The sequence below is a fragment of the Beta vulgaris genome, chromosome 3 (assembly GCF_026745355.1).
Source record: "Beta vulgaris subsp. vulgaris cultivar EL10 chromosome 3, EL10.2, whole genome shotgun sequence".
NCBI classification, from domain to species: Eukaryota; Viridiplantae; Streptophyta; class Magnoliopsida; order Caryophyllales; family Amaranthaceae; genus Beta; species Beta vulgaris.
Window position 1 is genome coordinate 48,655,953 of NC_079204.1, and position 10,116 is coordinate 48,666,068.

A 10,116-nucleotide genomic window follows, 5' to 3' on the forward strand; every position below is an offset into this window, starting at 1 on the left:
TAAGTTGGTAGAAGAAGGAAAGCAAGAGTTATATCCTGGTTGTAAAACTTTCTCTAAGTTGTCTTTCCTTATTCGCTTATATCTTTTCAAGTGTCTTAATGGTATAAGCAATGTGGCCTTTGGTGATCTATTAGAGTTGTTGAGAGAGGCATTTCCTATGGCTCAATTTCCTAAATCTTTTGATGAATCTAAGAATATTGTGAGGAATTTAGGTCTTGACTATAAAAAATACATGCTTGCCCCAATGATTGTATTCTTTATAGAAAAGAATTTGAAGGAGATAATATATGTCCTAAGTGTGAAACATCAAGGTGGAAGTCTGATAAAATCCCTGCAAAAGTTTTAAGGTATTTTCCTTTGAAACCTAGACTCCAAAGATTATATATGTGTTCTAAGACGGCTGAATTAATGATTTGGCATGACAAAAAAAGAACACAAGATGAGTACATTAGGCATCCAGCAGATGGCCAGTCTTGGAAGGACTTTGATTCTTCACATCGAACCTTTGCGATCGATCCACGAAATGTTCGGTTGGCTCTTGCTAGCGATGGATTCAACCCATTTCGGACTATGAGCGTTGCTCATAGCACATGGCCCGTCGTGTTAATTAATTATAATCTTCCACCATGGTTGTCAATGAAACCTGAATATTTCATGTTATCTTTGTCAATTCCTGGGCCTAAGTCGCCTGGAAATGACATAGACGTCTATTTGCAACCTTTAATTGATGAGTTGAAGGAATTGTGGGAAGATGGGGTGGAGACCTATGATGCTTTTAAGAAGCAGACATTCCAGTTACATGCCGCTTTACTAGGTACGATAAATGATTTTCCAGCATATTCTATGTTGTCTGGATGGGCCACTAAAGGAAATTATGCATGTCCAAGCTGTAACCATGATGTAAGACCTCATTACTTAGATCACAGTGGAAAGAATTGTTATATGGACCATCGAAGGCTTCTTGATATGGGCCATCCTTGGCGAAACGATAAAAAATCATTTAATGGAGAAGTGGAGGATAGAGTTGCACCTTCTCCTTTATGGGGTACTGATCTGCTAAATGAATTGAAAGACTTTGTAAATGATTTTGGAAAGAGAAAAAAAGGACTTAGTAAAGGTAAATGGAAAAAGAAGTCTGTCTTCCTGGAATTGCAATATTGGGCTAATATTAAATATCGTCACAATCTTAATGTCATGCATATTGAGAAGAATTTCTTTGATAATATCATCAACACGCTCTTGGACGTTCCAGGAAAGACAAAGGACCACATTAAGGCACGTCTCGATTTGATGGATCTTAACATAAAACCACATCTCCACCCTTTTCCTTCAGAAGATGGTAAGCGCTTGTTAGTGCCTCCAGCACCTTTTACAATGGGTAATGTGGAAAAGGATTTATTTCTTAAAGTTTTTAAGGACGCAAAGCTCCCTTATGGTTATGCATCGAATATAGCAAGGTGTGTACATGTTAAAGAAGAAGGTTTACTGGTTACAAAACCATGATGCGCATTGTCTTGCTACATCACTTGCTGCAAGTTGCTGTCCGAAAGACATTGCAAAAGTGTTGCTGTACCTTTAATTAGACTGGGAAACTTCTTTCGTGCATATGTAGCAAGATTCTTGCTCCAAGAGTTAGACAAGTTGGCATCTGAAGTTGTTGAAATACTTTGTCAATTCGAAATGATATTCCTCCTGCCTTCTTTGATGTTATGTTCATTTGCTAGTCATTAGTTTGATGAAATTAAATATGGTGGACCGGTGCAGTATCGTTGGATGTACTTGTTGAGAGATATCTTGTAAGTTAAACTTATGTCCGTAATAGGAGTCGTCCAGAAGGAAGCATAGCTGAAGGCTATATGATGGAAGAATGCTTGACATTTTGTTCTAGATATTTGCATGATGGTGTAAAGACTAGATTGGATAGAAGATGTGCTAGGCAATGTGACATGAACCAGAGTGAAGATGATTCATCCTTTTTTCCAAAGGTAGGGCATCCTATTGGAGGAAAAAGGACAAGAAAAGGAAAAGGATTTTCTTTAGACGTTATAAGTAAGAAGCAAGCACATAGATATATCATCTTCAACTGCAACAATACAGCTATTGAAAAATATATAGAGTAAGTAAAAGTTATGCTTTTTATTTTTTTTATTACATTTTATCATTTTACTTATAACATATATCTTCTTTAAATTTCAAAGAACATCAACAGTTAGTAAATAGCCATAGGCGAAAACGTAGATGGGATGATGCTCAAAGTCATAGCAACGATTTTATTGATTGGTTCCAAGAAAAGGTTCAAAGAGAACAAGTTGATGGCCAATTGTTTTGGTTGGCTAAGGGTCCTAACACTAAGGCTAGGAGGTACATGGGATATTTTGTGAATGGTTATAGGTTTTGCACAAAGGGGCGTGATTCACGTATAAAGACTCAAAATAGTGGAGTCACTTTAATAGCCACGACTTCAAGTTTTGCTAGTTCAAGGGATCAAAATCCCGTGGATGGAGACGTTACCTACTATGGTGTAATAGAAGAAATTATTGAGTTGGATTTTTGGTCTCAATTTAGTGTCGTGTTATTTAAGTGTCAATGGTTTCTTGCAAATGTCGATGAGTTTGGGCTTACATTTGTCAATTTCAAAAAGAAATGTTCTCAAAGTGATCCTTTTGTGTTAGCGTCACAAGTTCATCAGGTTTTTTATGTACAAGATCCACAAGAACATGATATTCACTATGTCATGCAACGGGTTCCAAGAGACTTATTCGACTTCGAGGAAGCAATGAATGAGGAAACCTATTGGGAAGAAGCTATTGATTCTAGTGGTAGTGACATACCGAATGTGGATGCAAGTGATACTTATTCAAGAGCTAGTGGTGAAGTAAGATCGGTGGAAATCACTGACATCGAAGATGCTTTGGATATAACTTACCACGAGGAAGACTTTGAACATGATGATACAGATTGGGATTGGATGCATGCTGATACCGATACTTGACTCATAATTTTTAGAGCTTAAGACTGAGTTTTACACTCTTTTATATGTTGTTTAAATCAATTTTTTTTTTTTACACTTTCTTAGTTCTACTTGACTTTATTAATGCTATTCTATTATAGTTTCTTTTAAATACTATTCGTGTGATTTTGTTTGGTATTTCTTGGTTTCTCATGCTATGGCTCTGCTTTTTGGTGTATTTGAATTTCTCTTGTCTATTTAATGTCGATGATGTGGATACATTAGATTCCCAAGCTACGTACTTTTCTCTATCTTTGTTGCCATGGTGTCTTTTTTCATGCTACTACTTATTTAATAAAGTCGACTTTGTTTCATCTGGATTGTTTTTCTAACCACTACTTAGTTTTCATTATCACCCACTATAATACCGCCCTCTGTTTTTTTTTTTTGCAGTTGAGTGAAAAGGTATACAATGGGGAAGAATGGGAACACTCGAACATCAGCTGAAGTACTTCCATATGAGAAAGCAAGGTCTGCGAACATTGAACAAAATGCAAAAAAACTTAAAGAACTTGGGTTAGAGAAGATTGCTCAGCAACTCATGGAAAGAAATAAGATCAAGAAAGGAAAAGAGAAAGTGAATGCTGAAAATGATCAGGACTATACGCCTCATGGTGGAGAAGATGACTCTGATGATGACTTCTTTAACAATACTCGAGAGATGGACGTGGTAACCAGCACTACTGCAGTTGATTCAATGTCTAAACCTAAAATGAAGCAGGTTTGGATGCTCGAAAGTGAACACTTCTTTAAGTGCATGTGATATTTATTTATATAAACCATTTAAATTGTGTTCCCTTGTTGTTGTTCCCCTTAATAGAAGGCAAGGACTAGAGAACAACCACATAGAAAAAATAAGAAGCAGTCATTGTGCCCATCCTTAGCAATGGAAGATTTCTTAATGATGCAACAACAAATGGATCCAACAGAAGCAGAACGGTTACAACTAGAAGTGCAGAGGCTGGAGCAAGATCAATTAAGATCTAAGCGTCAACTTGCCATCACTGCTCCATCTGGTAGCCAAGAAGAGATTGTTCTCATAGAGAAGCAAGGTATTTTTTTCCTTTGCCATAATAACTCCAAGGCAAATTCTGACATGCCATTTCACAGGTTGAATTAGTATGTTTTTTTTTTTCTCATGAAGCACATTGTGTTGTTTAAAGCTTTAGTAAGAATTGGTAGATGGGAAATCCGAGATTAGTTGGCTGTTTCTTGCAACTAATAGCTGGAATTTTTTATGTTATTATATGCTCTTTTGATGTGTATGATTTCCAACTGTGTAATAGAATTTTGATATTTTGTTGCTGGAAGAGCAGAAATTTTAGATGTTTCTTTATCATTTCCCCTTCCTAACTACAGTAATTTGCTAGAACATTGCAACCTTGTTGGTCTCCCTAGGGAAATATCTTATCCACACTTGAGGAAATCTGCTATGCCACTGCCTACATCCGTCCACCATGTTGGAATACTTGTCAGAATCTTCATCACCAAGCACAAGGTCAACAGCAATATTTGCAATCAAAATAAATAATAGCATGAATGAAAGAATGTGCCTCCATAATTCATTGTAGAACTAAATTTAAAACATTTTCACAAAGTAAGATACTTACTGATTACCATAATATTCAACGAACTGAACTAATGACCACTAACTAGTTGCATTATTTGTACTTAGCCATTTTTCTATGAGGTTCATAGTTAATAGTTAATACACTTCATATAGATGAACATTCAAAACAAACTTTAATGAATTTAAAAACACAATAATACTATGTTAAGGCTTCCTAAGTAAAGAAGATAAGATGCTTCTTGGGAGGAAGTTGGATACAAGCATTTCATTTCAAATTATGGATTTGGTTTAAATACACTGTTCTTATAGTTATGATTTATGTAAAGACATAATTAAGTTAAAACAATCACTTCAGCATTCAACCTCAGAATAAACTAGTGTAATTAAATCTGTACATAAAAACAGTCACTTATTACACAGTTACACTCTTGTTAATGAAGAAATTATTTTGTGAAACTTCTATAAGTCATCAGTTCATCACTACCCAGCCCCTGCACAGCACATGACCCAGCCCCTGCACAGCACATGACCCAGCCCCTGCCCAGCCCAACCCCCCACCCGCTGCCCAGCCCTACGACCCACCCGCTGCCCAGCACATGCCCCACCCCTGCCCAGCCCAACGCCCCACCCCATGCCCAACCGAACCGCCTCTGCTAGCCCCCCCCCCCAAACTATGAAGAAAGAAAGCTGTAATTTTATCCACCTCTATGAGTCAAATTGGTTGATATGATTGCATATTTTATTGATTGATAACTACAATTGTGCTTTCCCTCATCTTAATCGGAAGGATATGATTGATATATATTTATATATATATATGTTTTTTTACTTACAACACGTAGGTCCAAGTAAGAAGGGTCGAGGTCCAACAAATTTATTCGAAGTCCATGCTCGCAAATTGGAAGACCGCGTTGCTATTTACTGTAATGACTTAGGACAACCCATTGGACCTGAAAAGGCGAGGAAGGAGCTTACCAGATTCTTGGGAACCATTGCTCATGATTATAATTGGGCTCCATTGACTTACACAGATTGGCTCAAAGTTCCAAATAAAGATAAGATTTGGGAATATGTGAATGTAAGCTCTAGTATGATGTCCTCTTTCTTTTGTATGCTTCTTATTTTCTACTAACGTAAAACTTGAATCTTTTAGAGCAAATATATTCTTCCAGCTGAATCTGAACGTTGGGTAATGGAGACCCTTGATGCATCATGGCGAGGTTTCAAGTGTCGGCTCAAAAGGGACCACTACTATAAATATGACACTGATGAACAACGATTGGAGCATGCTCCAAAGATGATGCCTCAATCACATTTCAAAATGCTTCTAGCATATTGGGACACTATACCTGTAAAGGTAGATTAAAAATGTAATTTATACTAAGAAAATATTTACATTGTTGTTTCTAGCTTAACTTTTCCTCTTTTGTTAGAAAACAACTCTCCAAAATTCTGAAAATCGCAAAGAACAAGATAGCATGCACACAGTTGGTCCGGTTCCTTTTGCCATGATTTATGACGAGATGGTACTAAATACTTACAATTTTAGCTTAAATAACGTAATTTTTTTTTACAGAAGATGCGTAGCTTATTGTTTTTTTCATTCATACATTTCAGTTGCGGAAAGATGGTGTAGCTCCATCTAAAAGAAAAATGTTTGAGGAAACTCGGCGTCGGAAAGAAGGAAGAACATACAACCGACCATATGATGATACTGATAAGAAAATTGTATATGTTAAGCTTATCATTTTCTTTTCCTATCTAAAAATTTATAATATCAATTGTACATTTTTAACAAAGTTTATTTAATTCGTATAGCAAGCTATGAGGCAATTGGAATCATCACAAGATAATCCAAGTAATGAATCTCGTAGAGATCCATACCATGAAGTAATGGGAGATGATCGGCCAGGCCGCGTAAGACTACTTGGTGCAGGTGCTTCCCGCAAGAAGTTGAGCGATAAAAGGACAAGTACTTCTCTCATATTACCTAAGGAGGTCATGGAGTCCATCAAAACTGCAGTAACAGCTGATATGCAGAAGGATTTGAATGCTGAAAAGGAAGAACTAGCAAGAGAAAAGGAAGCACATGCCACACAAGTTGCTAATATGGAAAGAGTGTCAAAAGAACTTGAACTAGAGGCAACAAAGTTGCAGGAGATGAGAAAGGAATTTGAAGCTCAGAGAGAGTCAATGAGTACTCTTGATGTGATTGCTTCAGCATTATCCCAACTTCGCCAAAAGGATCTAAGTTTAACCCCAGAACTCATTGCAAAAGTAATTGTTTCTACTGCTACAAATGGTGCAACATAATTTATCGACACTAGAAGTCTCATCTATCATGGTTGACTAAAGGTATGGTTTCTAGTGTATTTTTTTTCCACCCATCTGCTAGATGCGTCCTCCTTTTCTTTTTTTATCTCGTCTACTTTGGCTTTCTAATGTTTCGAATGGGTTGGTGAATTAAAGGGAAAATGTGTCTGTACATTCTTGCAAGAGCTTAATGATGCTGTTAAGGCAAAGTTTATTATTGAATAAAGCAATGTTTTTTTTCCACCCATCTGCTAGACACCGTCATATATTGTCTAATTATAATGTTTTTCTTGTTTTGCAGGATGGTACAGAATACACAAACTCTACGAGTTTCTCCAAATTTGTGAAGAATCATTGGATTTATGTCTTGGGCACATTAAAATTAGGTAGACTTTGGAATATAATATAATAATGAGTTTTGATTTGATTTTTGGACATTAGTTTTAGTTGATGTAATTAAAGATAATAGCGTTTGTTTGGATGACTAATGTAGATTTTGGAATATAATATAATATATTTATTTTGATATACATTTAGCTTGTTGGTGGAAAATTGGATTTGGGGGACCAATTAGACGTTTTTCTTTAAACACATTTGAAAGTGTTGTCTAGAAAGATAAAGGAAAATGTTGCGTATCAAGCTAAGCAGTGTCCATTGTTGGATATTCTGATAAATTTTTATTATTGCCTTAATTAAAAGGATAATTGTTGCTATAATTGGAAAGCGTTGCCAAAAAAACTAGACGAATGTTCTAATAATAAGCTATGAAGTGTTGCCATAATTGGTAGGAAATGTTGCCTTAAGTTAAATATCTATTGTTGCTATAATTAGGTAAAAGTGTTGCCAAAGAAAAGCATTGCCATAATTAGGTGAAGTGTTGCCAAAGAAAAACGTTGCCATAATTTGGTGAAATTGTTGCCAAAGAATAAGCGTTGCCATAAATATTTATGATAGCGGATTATCTTAATCGTTGCTAAAAGTGCGTACAGCGCTGCTATAGGCTTATAGCAACGCCATGTATTGGTGACGGTTGATAATCCGTTGCTATAGGCCTTTAGCAACAATAAATCAGCATATAGCTACATTTTTTTGACGTTGCTATAACCCTTTTTTCTTGTAGTACCCTTGGCTATCGTAGATATCAAGACACTCCTTCTAAAGGAATTGGATGAAAGTGCCAAGATTAAGGAAAGAAACTCTTCACTCTCTCTCATTAGCACCAAAATCGAAGGCCAGGAGCGCAATTCGCTAGGCAATCACCATAATGATGAATGCATAATCCTAGTTGATGGTGCTTGGAAGCGTCGTAAACAGAATCATCCAAGAGCGGGTATTGGCTGGTCAGCTCACTTCAACAATAGCACATGCGATTATGCGCGGGTTACGTGAAGCTTTCAACAAGGGCATCCATTGTGTTCATATTTATTCAGACAGCAAAGATCTCGTTCAGGCTCTTAACAATCGACAATATCCTTTTGAAGTGGCATCTCTAGCACATGACATTCAAGTACTCAGTAATAAATTTATTAGCTGCAAAATTCATAACGTGAGTAGAGAAGCAGTCACCCCCGCCCATGTACTAGCTACTGCTGCTAGACTAGGTAAAATTGTCTCTTAACTTTGTTTGTACTTGTCGTCAAAAAATTAAAAAAAAATAAAAAAAAAATAAACTTGTGAAAGGGGTGATTAGTTTGGTAAATGGAATAACTTTATAAGTTCTCTCATAAAATTGAGAACATGTGGGAAATAAACTTGTAAAAGGGGTCAAAATGTACATTAAACTTATACAATCCAAAGCTTATTAAAAATAAACTGGAAACTCCCATCACGTAAAAGCACAAGAGAGAATAAAACTCTAATTGCAAGGTGGTAATGGCAGACCACACAAACACTTGTTATTAGAAAACTTAGCTGCATCAAACTGTTTCAACCTTCTTCCAGTTGGTATCTTCCCACAAAGCTGGTTAAAGCTCACATCAATTCTATACAATGGCAACTGACCAAGTCGTTCAGGAAGTGACCCAAATATCATATTATGACTTATATCCATTCTCTTCAAACCCAAGGGAAGATCAACCTTAGAAAAATCGAACTTGAAAAGATTATTACTCATAACAATGGAGCTCAACACCGTCTTATCTCTAGAAAACAAAAACGAGGCATCACCAGTAAACTTATTCTTAGAGATATCTAACTGTGTTATATTAGCCTTACCAAATGATCTTGGGATTGAACCAGATAGCTTGTTGGAGGACAAGTCGAGGCTAATATCCGAGTTTCGAAACGAGCCGAAAGAGGCTGGGATAGTACCCGTGAGCTTGTTATCCCATAAGGCAAGCTCATTGAGTTCATGAAGGCGGGATAAAGAAGATGGGATTGAGCCTGAGAGGCTATTAGAATAAAAATAAATTTGAACCAAGGTCTTGATAGAGCCAAGTGAAGGTGGGATAGGACCAGAGAGCTTGTTTGTACCAAGGTTAATGGTTCTAAGCTTGGGTAGTTGGGAAAGGGATGAAGGGATTGAGCCAGTAAGGCTGTTGGAGGAGAGATCGATGTCGTCTAAGTCCTTGAGTTGGCTTAAGAAGTCCGGTATCGGACCTGTGAGGTTGTTGAGGCTGAGATCAAGGTGTTGAAGGTTGGTTAGTTTTGATAAGAATGAGGGAATTGTGCCAGAGAGTTGGGGTAAGTTGGAGAAGGCTAGGAATTGGAGGTATGGGAGTTCACCCATGGCTGGTGGGATTTCGCCTACAACATCATTAGCAATGCTATTAGCAAGCATGGTAACACGGCCTTGCGCATCACATTGGATGCCTGACCAATTTGTACAACAATCGGTGTTAGGATCCCAAGTGGTGAAAGTAGAGGCATTGTTGAAATGGTATTTGATCTCTAGGAGGGATTTTTGGTCATCTGTGTTACATACGGCGGCCGAAGAAGCTGGGTTTAAGGATAGAAGGACCAGCAAGAAGGTGAAGGTGAAGGTGAAGGTGAAGGAGAGGAGAGACCATTTTAGGGTAGGAACTTGCATGGTTACGTTGGCTACTTATTATGTATGGGATTAGAAAAAGATGTTATTATATAGAAGATATTTTCAATTCAAGACTACTCTTTAAAAAAAATAGAATTGTGCAGTAATGTCCTATCTAAACGGTACCTAAGAAATTATTTTTGAAAGTAGGATAAAGTGAGAAAAAATCTTTCTAACAATATTTTGGGGAAAAAG

At 36.9% G+C, this 10,116-nt stretch overlaps 3 protein-coding genes across 3 annotated transcripts; 2 read left to right on the forward strand and 1 right to left on the reverse strand.

Moving 5' to 3' along the window:
• Window positions 1–408: 408 nt before the first annotated feature.
• On the forward strand, window positions 409–2,992 carry LOC125495744 (uncharacterized). The gene is made up of 3 exons (XM_057393411.1): window positions 409–1,457; window positions 1,823–1,985; window positions 2,210–2,992. The coding sequence occupies exons 1-3, from the start codon at window positions 409–411 to the stop codon at window positions 2,990–2,992; spliced, it is 1,995 nt and encodes a 664-aa protein (XP_057249394.1).
• A 3,435-nt stretch (window positions 2,993–6,427) lies between these two features.
• On the forward strand, window positions 6,428–7,423 carry LOC125495920 (uncharacterized). Its single transcript, XM_048640692.1, has 2 exons — window positions 6,428–6,935; window positions 7,195–7,423. Exon 1 carries the CDS (start codon window positions 6,474–6,476, stop codon window positions 6,891–6,893), a length of 420 nt encoding a protein of 139 aa, XP_048496649.1. The 5' UTR covers window positions 6,428–6,473; the 3' UTR covers window positions 6,894–6,935; window positions 7,195–7,423.
• A 1,156-nt stretch (window positions 7,424–8,579) lies between these two features.
• LOC104889243 (polygalacturonase inhibitor 1) lies at window positions 8,580–10,116 on the reverse strand. The gene has a single exon (XM_010674416.4). The coding sequence runs from the start codon at window positions 9,919–9,921 to the stop codon at window positions 8,749–8,751; it is 1,173 nt and encodes a 390-aa protein (XP_010672718.2). The 5' UTR covers window positions 9,922–10,116; the 3' UTR covers window positions 8,580–8,748.

Bases quoted from the DNA above. Each gene is read 5' to 3' on its own strand.
- LOC125495744 (XM_057393411.1), top strand. From the start codon at position 409: ATGATTTGGCATGACAAAAAAAGAACACAAGATGAGTACATTAGGCAT. The intron at 1,458-1,822 runs GTGTGTACATGT...TGTCCGTAATAG, and splicing joins TATGCATCGAATATAGCAAG to GAGTCGTCCAGAAGGAAGCA. The intron at 1,986-2,209 runs GTAGGGCATCCT...GAACATCAACAG, and splicing joins ATTCATCCTTTTTTCCAAAG to TTAGTAAATAGCCATAGGCG.
- LOC104889243 (XM_010674416.4), bottom strand. From the start codon at position 9,921: ATGCAAGTTCCTACCCTAAAATGGTCTCTCCTCTCCTTCACCTTCACC.
- LOC125495920 (XM_048640692.1), top strand. From the start codon at position 6,474: ATGGGAGATGATCGGCCAGGCCGCGTAAGACTACTTGGTGCAGGTGCT.